The sequence below is a fragment of the Myotis lucifugus genome, unplaced genomic scaffold, assembly GCF_000147115.1.
Source record: "Myotis lucifugus unplaced genomic scaffold, Myoluc2.0 scaffold_632, whole genome shotgun sequence".
NCBI lineage: Eukaryota > Metazoa > Chordata > Mammalia > Chiroptera > Vespertilionidae > Myotis > Myotis lucifugus.
The window spans coordinates 221,894-247,464 of record NW_005871680.1 but is presented as its reverse complement, the minus strand read 5'-3'; the positions used below and the strand labels follow the sequence as shown (position 1 = coordinate 247,464).

Sequence of the window (25,571 nt, the reverse complement as noted above, 5' to 3'; positions counted from 1 at the left end):
GTTAATGGTGGGTTCTGCCTAGTATCTCATGTTGTGTAGTCTGTACCTGGACTTTCTGGCTCTATGCCACGATAAGAAAGGCTTCTCAATACGAGATGTCAGTCCCGTTTTAGTGCCTCCCATTCCAATGGCTAGATGCCATCCCTTGCTGCAGGTTGACAGCACTACTGCTAAAACGCGACAGTCTACAGAATTAAAGATGGCCCATCTTCGAAGAATATCATATGTATACTAATGTGACTATACTTTGAAAAAGTAAAATTATCTTTATTTGTAAATTATCTACATTTGTAAAGCTTAAATACTATATTTTTACCAAACAACATGAATACATGCTTTTTTAAGACATATATTTTATTGATTTTTTACAGAGAGTAAGGGAGAGGGATAGAGAGTTAGAAACATCGATGAGAGAGAAACATCGATCAGCTGCCTCCTGCACACTCCCTACTGGGGATATGCCCACAACCAAGGTACATGCCCTTGACCGGAATCGAACCCGGGACCCTTCAGTCCACAGGCCAACGCTCTATCCACTGAGCCAAACCAGTCAGGGCATGAATACATGCTTTCTATGAAAAAGTAATTCTTCTAACATAGGAAAAACAGTGGAAGAATGGAAAATTTTAAAGGTATAATACCCGAGACTTACTACATATTACTGCTTCCATAGTTTCGCCTTTTCCAGAATGTCACAGAGATGGAATCATACAGTATGTAGCCTTTTCAGATTGGCTTCTGTCACTTATTAATATACATTTAAGACTCCTCCATGTATTTTCATGGCTTGACAGCCATTTCTTTTTAGTTCTGAATAATATTCCATTGTCAGATGATGTCACAGAAGGATAAAATGCATCCTTCAGTTTATTCATAAATTTACCTACTGAAGGATACATTTGTTGCTTCCAAGTTTTGGCAATTATGGATAAAACTGCTATAAATATCTGTGTAGGTTTTTGTGTAGACATACATTTTTCAGCTTCTTCAGGTAATCACCAAGGAGCATGATTGCTGGGTCACATGGTATGAACATGTTTAGTATTATACATTACTAGAGGCCCAGTGCACAAAATTTGTGCATGGGGCGGGTCCCTCAGCCCGGCCTGTACCCTCTCCAATCCGGGACCCCTCGGAGATGTCCAACTGCCTCTCACAATCCAGGGCCACTGTCTCCTAACCACTTACCTGCCTGCCTGCCTGATCACCCCTAACCACCTCTGCCTGCCTGCCTGCCTGATCGCCCCTAACTGCTCCCCTACTGGCCTGATCGCCCCTAACCACCTCTGCCTTGCCCCGCACCCGGGACCCAGGATTCCCTCCTCCAGCCGGTCGCAGGCACCCGGGACCCATGCTTCCCTCCCTCTGGCTGGCTTCGCCCAGGCCAGCCGCAGCTGCAGGGGACCATAGGCAGGTGGCTTCACCAGGGCCGCAGCTGCAGGCACCCAGGACCTTGGGGCGGGTGGCTTGTCCCTCTCCTGAACCTCAGCCTTCACTGCTGGCACCCAGGACCACAGGGTGGGCAGCTTGTCCCTCTCCTGGGCCGCAGCCCCAGCCACTGCAGGGCACACAGCTTGTCTCTCTCCTGGGCTGCAGGCACACCCACAGCCACTGGAGTCTGGGACCGTGGGACAGGCAGCTTGTCCCTCTCCCAGGCTACAGCCTGGCTGGTCCCCATTCCTCTCTTGTGAGCTCATTTGTGCCTGGCTGGTCCCTATTCCTCTCTTGAGAGCTCATTTGTGCCTGGCTGGTCCCCATTCATCTCTCCCCAGTGTTGAGTGTCTGAGCCGTTAAGGCATGATGGTGTGAGGGCATGACGACCATTTGCATATTAGCTCTTTATATATAGGATTCCTATTTTATAGATTAGGAAACTAAGGCAAAGACAAGTCAAATAACTTGCCTGAAGTCACAGAGCTGTGAAGTAGTAGATCTGGGATTTGAAACCCCACACAGTTCAGCTCCAGAGTTGTATGTGTGAACCATTACACATACAGCTTCTCAACAATAAAGACCTCACACTAAACAAAAGCTTATTAATCTATGCTTTTTAACTCAGCTACACTGGATCTGCACCATTTATAATTCCTTTGCTTGCAAAAAACTTTTCAGATCTCCCTTCCCACAGTGAGATTTTCAAATTTGTTTTGCTTTGTGCAGGTAATTGGCTGATCCTTCATCCAAATCTTCATTCAGTGCTATCCAAGACATATATCAAGAACACAGCCCCTTACATTTCAGTCTCCTTCCTTCCAACAGAAACACAAATACAGCTGGTCTTAACATAAGGTCATAAAATCCAAACACATTTTCAATACACCTGTTGTCACTTACTAGCTGTGTGATCTTAGGCACATTTATTAACATCTGAGACTCACTGTATGGTAGTTGTTGAAAGGTTACCTGAGAGCCTGTATACCAAGTATGTCAAACTCGTGGCCTACAGGCCTCATGCCTCATTTATTTGGCCCATGTTAGCCTTTGTGTTTGCTGTATACAGACTTAATTTATGTCTGGTCCATATTCAGTTTGTTCTCAACACAGTAGTCAGAGTGATCTTGTTAACTTCAGCTGGGTCATGTCATCCCTCTCTTCAAAATCCTTCTAGCTACCCTATTTGCAATTTAAATCAGCTCTCCTTCCCTATTTCACTTTTCTCCTCAGGACTTAGGAAGAAAACCTCTCTAACACACATATAATTTACTTACTTATTTCATGTATTGTCTGCCTTCCCCTGCTAAAACGTAAGCTCCATGAAGGCACAGATTTCTGTCTGCTTTGTTCTGTCTCCAAAGCCTACAATAGGGCCTGACACATAGTAGGTGCATAATAAAGATCTGTTAAATGAATAAATGAATAAAGATAAACGCTCAATAAAAGGTAGCTGCCACCACCATCATTATCATTTAATCTCTCTGAAATTCCCTTTTCATCTGTAAAGGAGTGGTAATCATGACTTACCTAACTCAAGGTAATTGCTAAGAACATATCAATGACATGACAGCACCACTATGCAAATACAAGATGTAGCATTTTCCTTTACTTAGTTTTCCTTATCACATCTATATCTTCAACTTGTTGCTGATCTTCAACCCGACAGATTTGTGTTTCTTCTAATTCCCTGAAGGTTGAATCTGTTTTCTTTTCCAACAAATATGCATGGTGACAGTAACTCCAACTCTAAGCCCATTTTTTCTCTCCTTGAGATGCCTTTGTCTGATAACAATTACACATTTTATTCACATTCCCTCCTCCTGAAGGACTGACTGAAGATTTATTCAGTAGCTCAAATGCTAAAACATAGTTTCTTAATATTACAGTAGTACTAGTGGCCTGGTGCACGGATTCATGCACATTGAAAGGAAATTAATTAGAAGAAATATTTTAATATCACTATTCACCCTTTTTCTATAAGAGAAGTGCCAGAGATGAAAGAAAATTAGTAAAATATATATAAAAATAATATATAAATTGATTAATAAACAATAACTAGATATAACAAAGGCGTGATATAAAAACACAACATGATATGAAAACATTGATAAATTGATTAAACTTATTCTAATATCTCCCTGTATATCGCATTAAGAGTAAAAACACTTTGAGAGTGCTTGACTAATTTCCCTTGTGATAAACTATTTACAACTTTAACGTCACACGCTCTTTGAACTTGAGAGAAAGCAACATATAACTGACCATGAAAATGGGTTCAGGTAGGAATATTCCTGTTGTATCTAGAGTTTGTTCTTGTGATTTATTAATAGTCAACGCAAATGCTGGCATCACAGGAAACTGTCTTCGAATTAATTTAAATGGGAGACCAGTGTCAGACGGGAACAAATCAATCCTTCGAATCAGAACAACCTCTCCTTCCACAAATCCTGTTAATACTTCAAATGTCAACAAAAACAACCAAATTCACAAACGACAATGACAGATCAAAACACACACGTGCGATTGGCGCCAGTGAGAGCTTTATATGTATCACGCATGCATGAGTCAATGTTTATTTTTAAATTGGTAGTGCCTGTCATATGTACAGCCGGTTGGTTGGTCGGATGGACGGATGGTCAGTCACTTAGCCTTTTATATATATATTTTTGTCCTTAAAGAATTAAAGTACTCCTGATGATTCTTTATGTAGTAAAACAAAACAGACTTATTTTAAACTGAAATGTTCTCACTTCTGAATCTGCAACCTCAAATAAATGACAGAACTATATAAAATTCCCTTTCTCCTCAAGTCACCCCTGGGGTAACATTTTAAAAACACCTTTTCTTTTTATAGCCTTCCCTCCCCCCACGCCTTTCTAACAAGGTGAGTCCCCATAAGTCCCCAGGGAAAGCACTAAAAGCTGCCTTGAATATACATGTCTGGCAGTTCACCATGGACTTCACTGGCTTTTGTGATCTCATACCTTAAATACACCTTAGGGAGGGTCCTCACTCTCAGAAGACTTGTTACAGGTCAGGGAAAAACAACACTACAACAAGATCCTCAAGGTTTCATCATTAAAAGAAATATGCTGTTTAGTTCAGATTCTTCAGGAAACACATTATGATAAAAACAGATGGATAAATAAAGCTTGTTTTCACAAACAAGATTTCCATACTCCCTTGCATTTTCTCACAAACAGCCAAATCTGACTAATTATTCCTATAGGTTTAAATTTATTTTATTTTACTTTTTTTTTAGAGAGAGTAGAAAGGTGAGAGGGAGAGGAAAGAGAAACATTGATGTGAGAGAGAAACATCGACTGGTTGCTCCCACACATGTCCTGACCAGGGCCAGGAATTGAACCTGCAACCCAGGTACATATCCTTGATTCAGAATTGAACCTGTAACTCTTCGGCGCACTAGCCAACACTCTAACTACTTAGTTTGCATTTACCTAACAGTAGGTATTCATACAGATTATTGTGAAGGTGTGTCTCCTGGGTTCTGTTTATGTTGTCAAATCACAAAGCCTTTTAACAGTTCCTGAGCCAATTTTCACAAAATCTTGAAATACAATACAATCTCAGCCAACATCCCAGCAAGTGATTTCATGGACATCAACAAACTGATTCTAAAGTTTATATGTAGAAGCAAAAGACCTAGAATAGCCAGCACAATATTGAAGGAGAACAAAGCTGAATGACTGACACTAACTTCAAGACTATGACAAAAAGTAATGAAGACAATGTGGTATTGGTAAGACACGCAGATCAATGGAACACAACAGAGAGCTCAGAAACTAACCCACATAAATATAGTCAACTGATGTTTAACAAAGGAGAAAAGACAATACAATGGAACAAAGACAGTCTCTTCAACAAATGATGCTGGGACAACTGGATATCTACCATGCAAAAAAATGAATCTAGACACAGACCTTATGCTCTTCACAAAAATTAACTCAAATAGACATAAATGTAAAATGTAAAACTATAAAAGATAACATAGGAGAAAACCCAGATGACATTGGGTATGGTGATGCCTTTTTAGATACAAAAAGACACAATCCATGAAAGAAATAATTAATAAATTGGACTTAATTAAAGTCTTCTGATCTGCTAGAGACAAGAATGAGAAGATAAGTCACAGACTGGGAAAAAAATATTTGCAAAAAACACATGATTATTATCCAAAATTTACAAAAACTCTTAAAATTCAACAATAAGAGAACAAACAACCTGATTAAGAAATTGGCCAAACACCTTAACAGACACCTCCCCAAAGAAGATATACAGATGCAAATAGCATATGACAAGATACTTCAGGGAAATGCAATTAAAACAACAATGCAACCCCCTGGCAATGGGCAAGGAGACACCTGATTGGTGGTGTTGCTCTTACATCAGTCAGGGGCAAAGAAGATGTACAGTCCTTAGTTCATCCTAGCTTGATGCCTATGTCGGTGGCCAGAGCTGTTTCATGCCTGAGGCACATAAAAAACAACAACATAAACAACAACAAATGCACCCTGGTGAGAGTGGCTCAGTGGGTTGGCACATCATCCTGAACACCAAAGGGTTGAGGGTTCGATTCCTAGTCAGGGCACATACCCAGGTTGCAGGATTGATCCTAGGTTGGGGCACATGTGTGAGGCAACTGATCGATGTTTCTCTCTCACATGGATGTCCTCTCGTTCTCTCTCTCTCTTTCCTCCTCTCCATTCCTCTCTCTCTCAAATGAATAAAAACATATCCTTGGGTGAGGATTTTAAAACAACAACGGGATACTAATATACATCTATTAGAATGGCAAAAATCTGGAACACTGACAACACCAAATGCTGATTAAGATATGGAGCAACAGGAACTCACATACATGGCTTACAGAAATTCAAAATAGTACAGGCAGTTTGGTGATTTCTTATAAAACTAAACATTCTCTTAATATATACATCAGCAATTGCACTCCTTGGTATTTTCCCAAAGGAACTAAAAACTATGTCTATGCAAAAACGTGCACATGGATATGTACAGGAGTTTTATTCATAAAACTTGGAAGCAACTAAGATGGCCTTCAATAGGTGAATGAATAAATAAGCTGGAATACATCCCAATAATGGAATATTATTCAGCATTAAAAAAGAAATGAGCTACCAAGCCATGAAAAAACATGGAGGAATCTTAAAGGCATATCACTATGAAAAAAGAATTTAATTGTATTACAAATGTATAATATAACCTCACTGGAGGGAATAGAGAGGAAAGGATCTAAGTAACTTTGGAAATGACTAGAAACTATAAGACAAAAGGAACTGTACATGAACACCACAGATGGTAATGCTGCTTCCCATGGAGGTACTGGTTAGAAGTTCTGATGCTGCCATCGTATACACTGGGACTGAAAAAATAAGTAAAAAGATAGTGAATGGTAGGGGCCAGGTTTCTCACTGTTGGAATGAAGGATGACAGATACCTAAGGGGGAAAGTCTAGAATGAACCACGGTAGTTCTGAATTAGGGTCTAAGTCATCAGTGGGAATTCCTGTTTAGCTTAATATAGAAACTGATGAGTAAAAGGAGAAATAATACAGTTATATATGTATACAGAGGTTAATATGCATACATTTATTTCCTAGCTCTTGTCACTGACAGGGTTTAAAAGCAATGACACCCCTGTAACGATGAGCACATCAGAGCAAATCCTGGTTTCTAATATCATTCCCCAACAAAAGGATCCAGGGATCCTTGCTGAAATGGCTGGCTTAGGGCTGGAACAGAATATATAAGACTAGAAGCCCAATGCACGAAATTCGTGCAAGGGTAGGCCCTCACAGCTCCAGCTGCCTCGGCCCTTGCAGCCCCGGCTTTGTCTGGAAGGTCAACTGGCAGGTCATCTGGACGGTCTTTCCGCTGTTCAGCTGTCCAGTCTAATTAGCATATTACGCTTTTATTATTATAGATGAGCCTAGAGCATCTATCCTGTAGTGCCAGAAAGTAGGGAGGTACTCAAAACACAAACTGCTGGGAGTATGTCAAAGGGATACAGAAGGCAACTGAAAGAGCCCCCGTGGCAAAAGATGAAACACTTTGAGCAACAAAAATAAATAATGCAGTTTTCAGTTATGTCTGGTAACAGAAAACTTTGACATGTTCAATGATAATAAAAGTAGGTAAGCTTTGATATCTTTCCAACTTTAAATCATGTAAAATTGTGTTCTTGTGCAGGTATATTTTTTCAGCGTAGGAGGACAGAATATACCAGGAACATAGCTTAAGTGGGACAGGCACACTGGAGTGTGTTTACAGGGGAAGAGGCCAGGAGAGGTAGGGACTCACATGAACAACAGCCCAATTCAATGTAATAAATACGTGAGCCCCTACTAGGTACCAAGAACTATGAGATGTAGGGGAGAATACAAGGACAAATAAAATAGTCCCTGACCTTTAAAAGGTAACTGTCTGGCTCTGCTGGTGTTCTCAATGGTTAGAGCGTCTGCGTGCACACTGCAGAGTTCTGGGTTTGATTCCTGGTCAAGGGCACAGGCCTGGATTGTGGGCTCAATCCCCAGTGCGGGGCATGCAGGAGGCAGCCAATCGATGATTCTCTCTCATCATTGGTGTTTCTATCTCTCCCTCTCCATTCTCCTCTGAAATCAATAAAAATATATTTTTAAACAAAAAGGTCTAGCCCTAGCTGGTTTGGCTCAGAGGATAGAGCATTGGCCAGAGGACTGAAGGGACCCAGAATCCCATCAAGGCACAACCTAGGTTCCAGGCTCCATTCCCAGCCCGTTGAGGGGCATGCCAGAGGCAACCAATCAATGTGTCTCTCTCACATCTATGTTACTCTCTTTGTCCCTCCCCCTCCCTTCCATTCTCTCTAAAAATCAATGGAAAAATATCCTAGGGTGAGGATTAACAAAACGAAAACAACAAAAAAAGAAGGTTTACCACTGATCCAAGTAATAATTATGAAACAAGACCCTGGAACTACAAGCTAAAAGCATAATTATTCTACAATCTCTTTACAACAATTTAGACCATTAAGGGCATTCACACTTTAAAAATCCACAATGCCTGTTAGAAATATCTAATCAGCCGAAACCGGTTTGGCTCAGTGGATAGAGCGTCAGCCTGCGGACTGAAAGGTCCTAGGTTCGATTCCGGTCAAGGGCACATACCTGGGTTGCGGGCACATCCCCGGTGGGAGATGTGCAGGAGGCGGCTGATCGATGTTTCTCTCTCATCGATGTTTCTAACTCTCTATCTCTCTCCCTTCCTCTCTGTAAAAAATCAATAAAATATATTTAAAAAAAGAAATATCTAATCATTCCATCATATAGAAGAGAAGAAACTTATCTAAATGAGAATACCTTTCCCATGTGCACCAGGAAACACACACAACTAATCAAAGAGAGAAGAAAACCTCCCCCTGTGGTCCTGCTTCTCGTCTCTGTTCCCAATAAGCTTTTGCTCAAAGGAAAGAAAACACTGAACTAGAGTCAGCTAATTGTGTAAAGCCTTTTACTGATAAAATTAGGCAGGCTAAGTTAGATGCAGGCTAGGTCCTTTGCAAAACAGGCTAAAACAGCGGTTCTCAACCTGTGGGTCGAGACCCCTTTGGTGGTCGAACGACACTTTCACAGGGGTTGCCTAAGACCATCCTGCATATCAGATATTTACATTATGATTCATAACAGTAGCAACATTACAGTTATGAAGTAGCAACGAAAATAATTTTATGGTTGGGTCACAACATAAGGAACTGTATTTAAAGGGCCAGAAGGTTGAGAACCACTGTCTTAAAGAAAGTCAAATACAAATGTGCACATAGTATGTAAAAAAATAAACAGGCAGAGAAAAATCTCCTTTATAGACTTGAAAGAGATTGACCAAAATACTGATAATGGGAGTATGACCGACTTTTATTCTTTTACTAGAGGCCCGATGCACAATTTTGTGCACAAGTGGGGTCCTGAGGGGGGGACGCAGAAGGGGGGGCGGGACATGTTTGGCCCTCTGGGCGGGTGTTGGGATACCCTTGCCAACCTGGGATCCAGATCCATCCCACTGATATTTGCACTGGTTGTTGGGAGCCACCTGGCGGCCACTTTTATATTGTTTCTTCCTTGTGGAGCATCTATGTAGGGGAAGAGGCCGACTTTCAGGAGGCCGGCATCACTGTCAGGATGGTGCTGGTGGTGCTGGTCCATCGGTGCCTGGCCCTTTCTCCAGAGATTGGACCTGCAGGACTACTGAGGGAGTGAGTGGCTGCTGCCGGACTGGTGGGCCACCAGGATGGTCAGTCAGCTGAGCGGCGCTCCCACTGTGGGAGTGCACTGACCACCAGGGGGCAGCTCCCGCGTTGAGCCTCTGCTCCCTAGTGGTCAGTGTGAGTCATAACAGCTGGTCATTCCAGTCATTCAGTCACTTTTATATATAGGCTTTTATATATATATACTAGTAGCCCAGTGCACGAAATTTGTGCACATTAAAAGGGAATTAATTGCCCTAACCGGTTTGGCTCAGTGGATAGAGCATCGGCCTTCGGACTCAAGGGTCCCAGGTTCAATTCCGGTCAAGGGCAGGTAGCTTGGTTGCGAGCACATTCCCAGTGGGGAGTGTGCAGGAGGCAGCTGATTGATGTTTCTCTCTCATCGATGTTTCTAACTCTCTATCCCTCTCCCTCCCACTCTGTAAAAAATCAATAAGATATGTTTTTTTTAAGGAAAGGGAATTAATTAGCGGAAATATTTTAATATTGCTATTTGCCCCTTCTCTATAATAGAAGTGTGAGATGAAAGGAAATTAGTAAAATATATATAAAAATAATATGTAAATTTGTTAATAAATAAATAGTAACAAAAGGATATAACAAGAGGCATGATACAAAAACGACAAAAACATGATATGAAAACAACAGAAACATGATATGAAAACAACAGAAACATGATATAAAAACAATAGTGATGCAAACAATGACTGATAAAGTGACTAAACTTATTCTAATATCTCCCTGTACACCACATTAAGAGTGAAAACACTTTCAGAGTGCTTGACTAATTTCCCTTGTGATGAAGTATTTAGAACTTTAATTGTAACGTCACATGCTCTTCAAACTTGAGAGAAAGCAACATATAACTGACCATGTGCAAAAATGGGTTCAGGTAGGAATATGCCTACTTCGTCTAGAGTTTGTCCTTGTGATTTATTAATAGTCATCACAAATGCTAGCATCGCGGGAAACCATCGTCGAATCAATTTAAATGGGAGACCAGTGTCAGATGGGGACAAATTAATTCTTGGAATCAGAACAACCTCTCCCTCTGCAGATCCTGTTAATACTTCAGCTTCGATAATGTTAGGTCATAATTTTTTGATAATAAATCTGGTACCATTACAAAGACCCCATTTACTATTGAGATTTTTAAATAGCATGATGATTGCACCCACTTTCAATTTTAATTTATGATATGGCATTCCCAAAGGAGTAATACTATTAAGAAATTCGATGGGAAAACTTTCCTATTCAGCATCATCTGTAGAATCAATGGAATCATCACTCAAATATGTGTGAAAATCTCCATCGAGTATATCCAAATTTTCTTCATTTAATTTTTGAACATGCTCATTTTTTGGACAAAGAATTACACATTTAGATATATTTTTAATATTATCTATAGCAGTGGTTCTCAACTTTGGCTGCACATTAGAATCACCTGGGAATCTTTTTAAAATCCTGATTCCTGGTCCTCATCCTCCGGAAATTGTTTCTTTGTTATGGGGTGGGGCCACAACATTAGTAACAAAGAAACAAAATTTCCGGAGGATGAGGCCCAGAAATCAGGATTTAAAAAAGATTCCCAGGTGATTCTAGTGTGCAGCTAAGGTTGAGAACCACTGACCTATAAATATAGTATTTCCAAAGGTAGCTTCAATAATAGATCCATTACAAATCATTTCACTTCCATGCTCTGCTCTGAGGGTGGGTTCCTGCCTGAAACCTCACCCTGAGGGCCAGTTCCTGCCAGAAACCTCACCCTGAGGGCAGGTTCCTGCCTGAAACCCCGCCCTGAGGGCTGGTTCCTGCCTGAAACCTCACTTTCCAGGAAACAGCTGTGGGAGGGTGCAGCCATTTCCAAGACGACCCCTGCAGGACTGACTTCCTTCTGGTTGGTCCCGGTTCTGGCCGTGATGTTACACCCAGGGTTTTTATATAAGTAGATAAGATAGATAATGTTTCTGTATATACCATTTTTATTTATATTATTTCTTATTTTGTTATTACTCAGATATCTAAAACAAACTTAAAAAACTAGTTTATTCGTGCCTTTCCCTAAACAGATTCAAGGGAAGTCAAAATCTATTGTGGTTTATAAACAGGGATAAGAGTTTGACCTTAAAATAGGAATAAGCCCGTCCATGCATGGAACAGGTTCAAAATTTCTATTGAAATGAAGTGGGCCAAAGCCCTCATAGCAGATCTGGCACTTTATATGACCATTCTAGATAGAATCCACTACAGTAGGTCCTCGGGTTATGTTGGAGATCCGTTCCTACGGCGGGATGTAACACGATTTTTGCAGTAAGTTGGAACCCACCTACATAAGCACCTACGTCACTCACATGGAGTAAATACACAGCAGTAATGAAGTGAAATAGTAAGAAAAATTTTTTAAAAAGATAACAATTCCTGACCTTTACTTGTGGTAAATAAATAATAAAAAACATAAAGGACATATGTCAAAATGACGGAACTTTTTTTTTTATAAATAAATGGGAGATGACGACATAATCACGAAGCGATGTACATCAAGTCCGATGTAACTGAGGACTGTCTGTATAGATTATGAGAAAGGTAAATTAGGTTAGTAAACTAATGGGATATTAACAGTGGTGGGATTGTGGTTTTTTTGTTTGTTTGTTTTTGGCTTACTGGTATTTTCCAAATATCTATACTCAATGTTTGACTTCAATAGGAATAAAAATGCTATTTCCAAAAAATTATGTAGTCGTACTGATTCCTAGTACATACATTTTTTAGGTATTTAATTTAATGCTACATTTAAAAACACATTTAAATCTTTGTTTTAATTTGTGGCCTGAGTCATTTATATATAATTTCTCACAGACTATCAGGAATTAAGAATGTGGACAAAAACATTGTGTATTTCAAAGCAGGAATAATTTAATAGTCAAATTAGCAATAGATGTAATAAAATTGCTAGAAAGTTTGAGGTAATACACAAAAGGCAAAATGGAGTTTAAAAGTTGGGCCATAAAAAAAATAAAAATAAATAAAAGTTGGGCCATTTTCTTTTTTTCTTTTTTTTAAAAAATATATTTTATTGATTTTTTTACAGAGAGGAAGGGAGAGGGATAAAGAGTTAGAAACATCGATGAGAAACATCGATGAGCTGCCTCCTGCACACCCCCTACTGGGGATGTTGCTCACAACCAAGGTACATGCCCTTGACTGGAATCGAACCTGGGACCTTTCAGTCTGCAGGGCCGATGCTCTATCCACTGAGCCAAACCTGTTAGGGCCCATTTTCTTTAGAACAGAAGAATTTTTATTTTATTTTATTTTTTTTTCCTGTACATCAGATTATTTATTCACTTGATTCTTAGATTCACTTGTTGATAGATGCATGTTTGTTGTTCACTATTTGTATCTTTACCTTTTTCTTCTTCCTCTTCTTAAAGGATACCTTTCAGCATTTCGTATAATACTGGTTTAGTGGTGATGAACTCCTTTAGCTTTTCCTTATCTGTGAAGCTCTTTATCTGACCTTCAATTCTGAATGATAGCTTTGCTGGATAAAGTAATCTTGGTTGTAGGTTCTTTTTTTTTTTAAATATATTTTATTGATTTTTTACAGAATGGAAGAGAGAGGGATAGAGAGTTAGAAACATCGATGAGAGAGAAACATCGACCAGCTGCCTCCTGCACATCTCCTACTGGGGGTGTGCCCGCAACCAACGTACATGCCCTTGACCGGAATCGAACCCGGGACCTTTCAGTCCGCAGGCCGACGCTCTATCCACTGAGCCAAACCGGTTTCGGCATTGGTTGTAGGTTCTTGCTATTCATCACTTTGAATATTTCTTGCCACTCCATTCTGGCCTGCAAAGTTTCTGTTGAGAAATCAGCTGACAGTCGTATGGGTATTCCCTTGTAGGTAACTGAGTTTCTTTCTCTTGCTGCTTTTAAGATTCTCTCTTTGTCTTTTGCTCTTGGCATTTTAATGATGATGTGTCTTGGTGTGGTCCTCTTTGGATTCCTTTTGTTTGGGGTTCTCTGCGCTTCCTGGACCTGTAAGTCTATTTCTTTCACCAGGTGGGGGAAGTTTTCTGTCATTATTTCTTCAAATAGGTTTTCAATATCTTGCTCTCTCTCATCTTCTGGTACCCCTATAATTCTGATGTTGGTACGTTTGAAGCTATCCCAGAGGCTCCTTACACTATCTTCGTATTTTCGGATTCTTTTTTCATTTTGCTTTTCTGGTTGGGTGTTTCTCGCTTCTTCGCATTTCAAATCTTTGACTTGATTCTTGCGCTCCTCTGGTCTGCTGTTGGGAGTCTGTATAATATTCTTTATTTCAGTCAGTGTATGCTTACTTTCTAGATGGTCCTTTATCACACCATCGAGGGTCTCATTAGATTTCCTGTACATCTCATCAAGTTTATCGACAGACTCTAGAAGCCTCTTGAGAGACCTCAAAAGTGTGGTTCTGAACTCAATATCCTCCCTTGATAGTTTTGTCCTGTTTCTTTGTCTCCGCATTTTTTACGCTTTCTTGGTACACCCCCTAGTAGTCTTTGTGCACAGCCTTGTTGTAGTTAAGCCCTGATTGTTGTAGTTAATACTAGAGGGATTTGACCACCAGGCTGACCGGCTGTGAGAATCAGCTGTCCAGAAGAATTTTTAACTTGAATATATGTCACTCAACTCTAAACACATTTTTATTCAGGTACCTCCCCCTTCCCTACAATCTGAGAAAGAATCCCAGAATATGTTTTTATTTTCCCATGTTACTCCAAACTCCACTCTCAATGCTTTGCCTTGAGCAAATAAAGTAAATAATAAAAATGCTGAAGGATTGGTGGGAGGGGAAGATGGTGACCCGCAGGAAGGTAGGGAGGGAGAGAGTGTGAGAGTGCGAGGGAGTGATAGAGGAGTGTGTGGACGTGTGTGGTGTGTGTGTGTATGAGTTAGGGACAGTTAGATTCTGCAGGTCTTCTAAGGGGCTGCTAAACCGGGCAGTCTTAGACGGCGGAGCCCCGCTCCCTGTGTGGACACTTCTGGGTGGCCAGCACAGGCACAGAGACCATGCCATCTTGAGAAACAGAGCTGCTTGAGACTAGGATCCTGGCCTCAGCACCACCCAGTCTGGTCTCAGACACAAACCAGGATCCTGTAGCCACAGCTACAGACCCACAGACACCAAGAGTCCAGAAATCCCTGCTGCAGATCCGTGAGTAAGAGAGCCCATCCCCCTCCATGCAGGCTCACAGGCAGCGCCATAGTAACTGATAGACCCACCCCTTGCCCGGGCCTCAGTGCTGCTACAGGAACCTTAGCCTGGAAGTGCGAGAACACCTGGAACTGGTCCTGCGCAGTGCAGGCTACAGGAGCCTTGGCCTGGGAGCTAACGCGCGAACACCCGGAACTGGTCCCGCACAGCGCGGGCCCCGGGACCCCGATTCTCCGGGCAGGAGGCAGCACCAAGCACCAGTGACTTGACTGTGTTTCTTATCACCTGCGCCTGGGATCCCTGATTCCCTGTGCATTCATACTAAGAGCCAGTGCCTCCAATTCTTGGTGTATGGGCACACAGGAACCCTGATTCTCAATGTGAGGCCGTGCGAAGCAACAGAGACTCTGATACTGGATTCTTGGGGAACTCTGACTCCTGGCGCACGCTAGGAGGCTCTGATTTACAACACACTCCAGGGGGATCTCTGTTTCAGCACAGTGCAGGCAGGGTCCCTGATTCTAAGGGCGCACACGAGGACACATTGAGCGCTGGTAACACTGACTCTGAGCGAGCCTGGTTCCCACCAACCCACCACAACCACACATCTTAGTGTCAGAGCTCTTCAGTAACACTAGGGTGGTGCAAAGCTCCCACTGCACACAGCCCAGGCCCATGCAACTCAACGTTTGAACCATCTGGAGGTAATCAGAATGGGGAGACGACACAACCCCCAGAGGAAAGAAAATGAGGAGTCGCCAAGAAAGGAAATTAATGAAATTGAAGCATGGAACATGACAGAAAAAGCATTCAGAGTAATGGTTGTACAATTCATTCATCTGAGAGATGAAAAAATCAACAACCTATGTAAGAATCAGGAAGAAATGAAAAGTGATATAGCTACAATCAAAAACACCATGGAAGGTTTCAACAGTAGACTAGAAGAAGCAGAGGACCGAATTAGTGAGTTAGAAGATAAGGTAGAGAAACAAGCTCAATCTGAACAGCAACTGGAGAAAAAAATTAAAAATCAGGAGGAGATCCTAAGGGAACTTTGGGACAACATGAAACAAAGTAACATACGCATAATAGGGCTGCCAGAAAGACAAGAAGAGCAGCAAGGATTAGAAAATCTATTTGAAGAAATAATGACAGAAAACTTCACAGATATGGGGAAGAAAAAAGTTACACAAGTACAGAGAGTCCCAAGCAAGATGAACCCCAAAATACCCACACCAAGAAATGTCATAATAACGATGGAAAATGTACACGACAAAGAGAGAATCTTAAAGGCTGCAAGAGAGAGACAGAGAGTTACCTACAAAGGATCCCCCATCAGATTATCAAATGATTTCTCAACAGAAACACATCAAGCTAGAAGGGAATGGAAGGAGGTATACAAAGTGTTGCAAAGCAAAGGACTGAATCCAAGAATACTCTATCCAGCAAGACTATTAATCAAAATTGAAGGGGAAATCAGGAGCTTTCCAGACAAAAAAAGGCTAAGGGAGTTTTTCACCACCAAGCCAGCAATGCAAGAAATGCTAAAGGGAATACTATAAAAAGAAGAAATATAAAGGTAAGAAAGAACACAGGCACAAAAATAGAAATGGCTACAAGCGAGTAACTTTCAATAATAACTTTAAATGTAAACGGACTAAATGCTCCAATCAAAAGACATCAAGTGGCTGAATGGATAAAAAGACATGACCCATATATATGCTGTCTACAAGAGACCCACCTCAGAACAAGGGACTCACACAGACTGAAAGTGAAGGGATGTAAAAATATCTTTCAGGCAAATGGAAATGGAAAAAAAAGCTGGGGTAGCAATACTTATATCTGACAAAATAGACCTCAAAGTGAAGGTCATAACAAGAGATAAAGAAGGCCACTTCATAATACTAAAGAGGATATAACCCTGATAAACATATATGCACCCAATGCAGGAGCACCCAAATACATAAAAAACCTTCTGGAAAATAACAAGGGAGAGATCAACAACAACACAATCATAGTAGGGGACTTAAACACACTACTGACATCACTGGATAAATCCTCTAGAAACAAAATCAGCAAAGAAACAGCAATCCTAAATGACTCACTAGATCAGATGGACTTAATTGACATCTTCAGAACATTTCACCCCAAAACCATGGAATATACGTTCTTCTCAAGTGCACCTGGGACATTTTCAAAAATAGACCACCTATTGGATCACAAGCAAAGTCTTCCCAAATTCAAGAAGATTGAAATCATACCAAGCATCCTCTCAGACCACAATGGCATAATATTAGAAATAAACTACAATAAAAACAATCCAAAAAACTCAAACACTTGGAAGCTGAATAGCATGTTACTAAATAATGTTTGAATTACCAATGAGATCAAAGAAGAAATTAAAAACATCCTGGAAACTAAGGACAATAACAGCACAACAATCCAAAATCTATGGGACAAAATGAAAGCAGTCCTGAGAGGGAAGTGTATAGCACTACAGGCCTACCTCAAAAAACAAGAAAAAATGATAGTAAATCATTTAACTATACAACTCAAAGAATTAGAAAGAGAGCAACAAGAAAATCCCAGAGTGAGCAGAAGGAAGGAGATAATAAAGATCAGAGCAGAAATAAATGACATAGAGACCAAAAAAACAATACAAAAGATCAATGAAACCAAGAGCTGGTTCTTTGAAAGGATAAACAAGATTGATGAGCCTCTAGCCAGGCTCACCAAGAAGCAAAGTGAGAGGACTCAAATAAACAAAATCAGAAATGAAAGAGGCAAAATAACAACAGACCCCACAGAAATTCAAAGAATTATTAAAAAATACTATGAACAATTCTACTCTAAGACAACCTGGAGGAAATGGACATATTCCTAGAAAAATACAACATTCCAAAACTTAATCAGGAAGAATCTAAAAATCTCAATAGGCCAATAACTATGGAAGAAATTGAAGCAGTCATCAAAAAGCTTCCAGCAAACAAAAGCCCAGGGCCAGACGGCTTCACAGGGGAGTTTTAGCAAACATTCAAGGAAGAACTAAAACCTATCCTCCTCAGACTACGTATTCCAAAAAATTCAAGAGGAAGGAACACTTCCAAGCTCATTCTATGAACCCAGCATCACCCTAATACCAAAACCAGAAAAAGACAACACAATGAAAGAGAATTACAGGCCAATATCCCTCATGAACATAGATGCCAAAATCCTCAACAAAATCTTAGCAAATCAGATCCAGCAGTGCATCAGAAAGATCATACACCATGATCAAGTAGGATTTATCCCAGGGATGCAAGGATGGTATAATATCCACAAATCAATAAACGTAATACATCACATAAACAAACTGAGAGATAAAAATCACATAATCATATCAATCGATGCAGAAAAACCATTTGACAAAATCCAACACCCTTTCTTGATAAAAATTCTCAGCAAGGTAGGAATAGAAGGATCATTCCTCAACATAATAAAAGCCATACATGACAAACCCGCAGCCAACATCATAATCAATGGGCAAAAACTAAAACCATTTCCCCTAAAAACAGGAACAAGACAGGGATGCCCCCTCTCACCACTCCTGTTCAACATAGTACTGGAAGTACTAGCCGTTGCGATCAGACAAGAAGAAATAAAAGGCATCCAAATTGGAAAAGAAGAAGTAAAACTGTCCTTATTTGCAGATGACATGATACTGTCTATAGAGAACCCTAAAGACTCCATCTAAAAATTATTAGACTTAATAAATGAATTGGCAATGTAGCAGGATATAAAATTAATGCCAAGAAATCTATGGCATTTCTTTACACCAATAGTGAACTTACAGAAAGTGAGACTAAAAAGCAATCCCGTTTACCATCGCACCAAAAAAATTAAGATACCTAGGAATAAATTTAACTAAGGAGGTAAAAGACTTATATGCGAAAAACTACAGGACACTGAAAAAAGAGATAGAGGAAGACATAAACAGATGGAAGAACATACCGTATTCATGGATTGGTAGAATCAACATCATCAAAATGTCCATACTATCCAAAGCAATTTATAGATTCAATGCAATCCCCATTAAATTACTAACGGCATATTTCACAGATCTAGAACGAACGTTTCAAAAATTCATCTGGAATAAAAAAAGACCTCGAATAGCTGCAGCAATCCTGAGAAAGAAGAACAAAGTAGGTGGGATCTCAATACCAGATATCAAGCTGTATTACAAAGCCACTGTTCTTAAAACAGCTTGGTACTGGCAAAAGAACAGACATATAGATCAATGGAATAGAACAGAGAACCCAGAAATTGACCCAAACCACTATGCCCAATTAATATTCGACAAAGGAGGCAAGAGCATACAATGGAGTCAAGACAGTCTCTTCAATAAATGGTGTTAGGAAAATTGGACAGATACATGCAAAATGATGAAACTAGACCACCAACTCACACCATACACAAAAATAAACTCAAAATGGATAAAGGACTTAAACGTAAGACGGGAAACCATAAAAACACTAGAGGAATCCACAGGCAGCGAAATTGCAAACATATGCCAAAGGAATTTCTTCTCTGATAGATACTGCTCCTAGGGCATTGGAAACTAAAGAGAAAATAAACAAATGGGACTATATCAAAATAAAAAGCTCTTGCACAGCAAAGGAAACCATCAACAAAACAACAAAAAAGCCCACTGCATGGGAGAACATATTTGCCAATGATATCACTGGTAAGGATTTAATCTCCAACATTTACAGGGAACTCATGCAACTTAACAAAAGGAAGATAAACAATCCAATAAAAAAATGGGCAACGGACCTAAATAGACACTTTTCAAAAGAGGACATACAAAAGGCTGAAAGACATATGAAAACATGCTCAAAGTCACTAATTATACTAGAGATGCAAATCAAAACGACAATGCGGTATCATCTCACACCTGTCAGAATGGCTATCATCAACAAATCAACAAACAACAAGTGTTGGAGAGGATGTGGAGAAAAAGGAACCCTTCTGCACTGCTAGTGGGAATGCAGACTGGTGCAGCCACTGTGGAGAACAGTATGGAGTTTCCTCAAAAAACTAAAAATGGAACTCCCATTTGACCCAGAGATCCCACTTCTAGGTATTTATCCCAAGAAAACAGAAACACCAATCAGAAAGGATATATGCACCCCTATGTTCATAGCAGCACAATTCACCATAGCTAAGATTTGGAAACAGCCTAAGTGGCCATCAACAGATGAGTGGATTAAAAAACTGTGGTACATGTACACAATGGAATACTACACTGCAGTAAAAAAGAAGGAATTCTTGCCATTTGCAACAGCATGGATGGAACTGGAGAGTATTATGCTAAGTGAAATAAGCCAGTCAGAGAAAGATAAATACCACATGATCTCACTCATTTGTGGAATATAGAGAACAACATAGACTGATGAACAGGGACAGACCCAAAGACAGAGAAGCAGCGATCAGACTATCAATCCCCAGAGGGAAAGTAGGGGAGGGTGGGGGTAAGGGGAAGAGATCAACCAAAGGACTTGTATGCATGCATATAAGCCAAACCAATGGACACGGAAAACGGGGATGAGAGTATGAATGCGGGGCGGGGGGAGTTTGGGGGTTAATGGGGGGATGAGGACACATTTGTAATACCTTAACCAATAAAGAAATTTTAAAAAATGCTGAAGGATTGGCTGAAAAGTTTTGACAAGAATGTAAAATGTTAACTATGTGTAACTGACAGCGGTTCTCAACCTGTGGGTCGAGACCCCTTTGGCGGTCGAACGACCCTTTCACAGGGGTCGCCTAAGACCATCCTGCATATCAGATATTTACATTACGATTCATAACAGTAGCAAAATTACAGTTATGAAGTAGCAACGAAAATAATTTTATGGTTGGGGTCACAACATGAGGAGCTGTATTTAAAGGGCCAGAAGGTTGAGAACCACTGGACTAAACTTTCCTTCAGAGATTCTCCCAAGAAAACCATCCTGTGGATGGGGGTGCATTGGTGGCTGGTGGGGGGGGGATCAGAATTCAGGGAGGAAATCAGAAGTGGATTTTCTTCCAGGGCAGGTGCTTTGAGTTTCTGAATTTATCCTGCAGAGCAATTTAATAAATGGATTCTTTCGTCCCTAGTCTAGTGATAAAATAACTGCTTTAAAAGAACTGAAATCATGTGACTGAAAAGCAGAGTATGACCTCATTTTTGTAAAAATATAAATAAATGTACTTAGACAAAAGACTCAAAGAATATATATCAAAATATTAACAGGGTACATTTTATTTTATTTTCTGAGTAGCAATATTTGACACTGAATACATATTACCTTTATAAGAAAAAAATGTTATTTTTAAAAGACCATATGTATTACACATAAACTTCTTGGGAAACAGTCACAACACTAATTAAACTACTGGGCAATTTAATTCCTAAAACAGATTTCTAAAAATGAAGAAAATGTCATTCTCTACAATCTTTTTCACCTAGAGTTGAATTAATACCTATAAACTATAAAAGTAACTTATCAAATATGACTTTGCAAAGGCATGATTCTAAATGAAAAAATACTTCCATGAGTAGCAAAGATCACAAGGCCCTTCTTAAACCTATAAAATTTTCCAATGAATCTATTAAAATAGATCCATTTAATCCATTACAATTCCTGGCACAGAGTAAATGCTCAAAATTTTGATGAAATAAAGTCCCGAGATTATATAATATATATCCAGATAACTTTCCTTTTGAAGGGTAGGATGCCACAATGATTAGATCAAACGTGCTGGAGAAGAAATGGTGAATAGAAATGATGCAGAGACCAAAAGGGCAAGCCTTAGTTTCCCTCAAGTAAACTATCTGGGCCTTCTCCTAACTATTCCCCACCTGCAATGGCCAACTCCTTGTGCTACAAACACTGCAGCATCCAAACAAAAAGTCTGATCCAGAGGTTGACACTTATTCATACCCACACAGAAAGAACAAAGAGGGGATGTGTTCTTCCACAGCAGCCAGCATGAGGCTAGGTGATCACCTTGCTGTAGAAACTGTCACTCGAAAGGCTGTGAATTAAAATCATAAGTTTTACCACCAAAGGACAAATGTTAGATTTTTAAACCATGACAAAAAAGTAATGTCCAAATATGTAACTAGATAGCTGGCAATAAAAATTAGTAAACTGAGAAAATGCAGAATCATATTAATATTTGAAGTTATTTTTTCATGCAAGTTTAAATAGGGAGTTTTGAATCTTCATCATCACAACTAGTCACTTGCAAAGTTCAGTTCTTTAAAAACCCAATCTGTTGTTTACTGTGATCATTGTTTGATCAACGAGAAAAATTAAGATATGTAACTTCTAAATTATGTGTAAGGTTACTGGGTTAGTTGTTCTCTCTCACACCTGTCTTAATGGTCAGTTCATACTCATTCTTGGTATTAAAAATTCCCACGGGCTTAAGAATCAATACATTTTACAGAAATCCCTGAGAAAAATATTTTTGGACATAATTTGCTACCAAACTAGGTGCCCATGCTAATTGTTATTAAAGGCAGTAATCTCCAAGAAAAAGAAAATTAGAACTTCCTAGAAGTTAAGCCAAAGGACTATCGAAGTACTGACATTTTTATGGGACAAACAGAAACTATATCTGTTGGATCGATTACAAATAGTATTTCAGACCTGGGAAATGTTTACCTGCGCTAATTTATTTTCCTTAAGTTTCCCATTTTCTGACACACAACCTACTTGCACAATCTTAATTGAGACTTGAATTTAAGATAATTTTCTAACCAATATTTTATTACAAATGACACGCAGTGAGAAACACATTTCCTCATCATATTAACAGAAACTTTTGTTTTATTGTTCAAGCATTTATCACAATCAGTAATTACCTTGTTTTGTTTGCTTATTGCCTTTTTCCTACATAATTTCTGTATGACCAGAGTTCCTATCTTCTTCACTGGTATCTCCCCTACATCTAACATAGGTGCCTGGCACTAACAAGTATTCATATTTACTGAATTAACAAATAGATGATTTTGGCCATAGCAAAATATGATAAAAACTAGACAATATGCCCTTAGATTTCTCAAAAATATTTTTAAAGCTGGTTATTTTAAAAAAATGCTTCACACATAGATTCTGAAAAAATATGCATCTTTTTGGAAATGAAAATAACCTCAAATATCACAGCAGGGTTGGAACTCACAAAATTATTCTAAAGAGAGGGAAGGTGAAAGAAAACTAATGGTAGAAAAAGAATTGTGCTTATTACTCTACCAGGGTTTTATACATGCTATCTTAGATAAAATCTTGGAGGCACCATAAATATGAGCGAAGTGAGAATCAGAGGGGAAGTCATTGGCCCAAGGTCAAGAAAGTGTTGAAATTGGAATTAGAATATCATGTCTTTCATATATATATAATTTTTTTCCTTTTCAGATAGAGGAAGAGAGAAGGAGAGAGAGATAGAAATATCAATGATGAGAGAGAATCATTGATTGGCTGCCTCCTGCACACCCCACACCGGGGATCGAGCCCACAATCTGGGCATGTGCCCTGACCGGTAATTGGACCGTGACCTCCTGGTTCATACATCGATGCTCAGCTACTGAGCCACGCAAGCCAGGCTATCACGTCTTTCTTAAACCAAAGCCCATTTTATCTCTTTTACTCCATGTTGTCTCTACAGGAACCAGAAAAAATAAGTAACTTTTCCTAGTGACACACACTAATTCATTAAATGATACAGTTACTGGTTGCAAAGAAATGTTTACATTATTTAATTTTTACAACAGGAAATATATAAGCAAATTAAGTAATTAAATAATCCTTTGGTGAGGTTGAAGTGATATGGGAAAGAACAGATAAAGTCACTAGAAAAGAAACATTCCAATGTACACACCCTCAAACCCACTATACCATTTATTTTAGAGCTAAAGATCTTCAGACTTTGAGGCATTTTTAGTTTGGAAAAAGAAAGATATGCCGTTTATCAGAATTGTGATCTAAGATTAATCTTCAGGGTAACTGTCAGGTTTCCAATTGGAATTTATAGTTCAAGCCCATCTCTCAGAAGAATTTCCTAAATTTTGTGAACCTGAACAATCTATGTGATTAACAACAGGAAGATGGTTAATTAATTGGACAATACAACAGAACATGAAAATAATTCTGTTAGAGTACCGACATTTATGGGTGAATTGTCGTTTTTAAACTTTTTCATGGTGTTTTACAGTTTAATATTAACTTTAAAATTAATGCCTTGACCTGCCTTTTTAGGAAGGTCAGAATAGGACTGAAGGAAACTCTACAAAAGTCAAAGTCAAAGCAAATTGTCAGCACTTTCTCAAACTGAGAGCTGTTCAGCAGCGCAACGTGCTATCTCATCATAAGCCTTGGCTTCTCCCAACAAAGGATTTCCTCCTGAAGCCTGTCAGTCACCTGTCCAGAGGAGGCGCTGGAATCTGCTCAGGAAGGGGCATTTTGAGTCCCTTGGGTACAACCCCATGAAAACTGGGTGGGAAATTAGACAACAGTAGTTGTCCTCAAAATGTTCCCTAGCTGGTTTGGCTCAGCGGATAGAGCTTTGGTCTGCGGACTGAAGGGTCCCCTCTTGGATTCCCGTCAAGGGCACATGCCTGGGTGGCGGGCTTGATCCAGTAGGGGGCGTGCGGCAACCTATCAATGATTCTATCATTGATGTTTCTCTCTCTTCCACTTCAACATCAACAAAAATATATTGTTTAAAAGAAAAAAATGCTCCCTGGATCACCAAATGGAATCACCTAGTAAAGTTAAAATGCAGATTCCCCAGGCCCGGTTCCAGACAATCCACATTCCTGAATCGCGGTTGGGGATTTGCACCTGTTAAAAGTCACAAGATGTAATTTTTTAAAAAATCCTCACCCGAGAATACTTTTCCCACTGATTTTTAGAGAGAGTGAAGAGAGAGGGAGAGACAGAAAGATATATCAATTGGTTGCCACTCACACGAGTGCCAACCAGGGCTGGGGATCGAACCTGCAACCCATGTATGTGCTCTGGGCTGGAATCTAACCTGGGAACCTTCAGTCCTCAGGCCAACACTCTATCCACTGAGCCAAACCGGCTAGGGCCACAGGTGGAATTCCGGTGCTCGAGGAGGTGGGGCCACGCTGGACTGGAGGCTGAAACAGGACGAGCGGGTGGGTTTGGGGCCGGGCTGCCTGGGTTAAGTCTCAGTTCCCCCATGAATAGCTCTGGGGGTGCCCCCGCTTCTCGCACAGAAAGTGGGAGGAGGCTCGCGGGGCTGTGGAGACCGAGCGCTCCGTGCAGGACGCGTGTGAGCGCCGTCTGCTTCCCCTGCATGTGCGGACGGCTATTCAGGAACGCGCGTTTCTCCCCTAAAGCGGCGTCTCCCCTTTTTCTCAGCATCCCCGCCCCCCGGGGCCTTTCTAGCGATTTTCTCTCCCGACCCCCCTGCTCCAGGACATGAAACTCACAGGGATGTGCATCTGCTCGTTCTGCAGCGTTCGGGAGGCGCGAGGCGCTGACCGGTCGGCGTCCTCTCCGCCCCCAGGAAGGTGAGCGGGGACCGTCCTCTCCGCCCCCAGGGGGTGAGCGGGGAGCGCAGTGCCGGGTCGGCTACACACGGAGACGGAGTCGCGTCC

At 40.3% G+C, this 25,571-nt stretch overlaps 1 protein-coding gene and 1 pseudogene across 2 annotated transcripts in view; one reads left to right on the top strand and one right to left on the bottom strand.

The window, feature by feature from the left end:
- PTPDC1 (protein tyrosine phosphatase domain containing 1) overlaps window positions 1-25,535 on the bottom strand; it is a 91,076-nt gene extending 65,541 nt beyond the window's left edge. For both annotated transcript variants that reach the window (XM_023746169.1, XM_014447270.2), the window contains exon 1: window positions 25,404-25,535. In XM_023746169.1, coding sequence (XP_023601937.1) covers window positions 25,404-25,415 — 12 coding nt within the window. In that variant the 5' untranslated portion in view covers window positions 25,416-25,535. The remainder of the gene's footprint in view (window positions 1-25,403) is intronic.
- On the top strand, window positions 5,790-5,934 carry LOC111823716 (annotated as a pseudogene).
- Window positions 25,536-25,571: the final 36 nt, after the last annotated feature.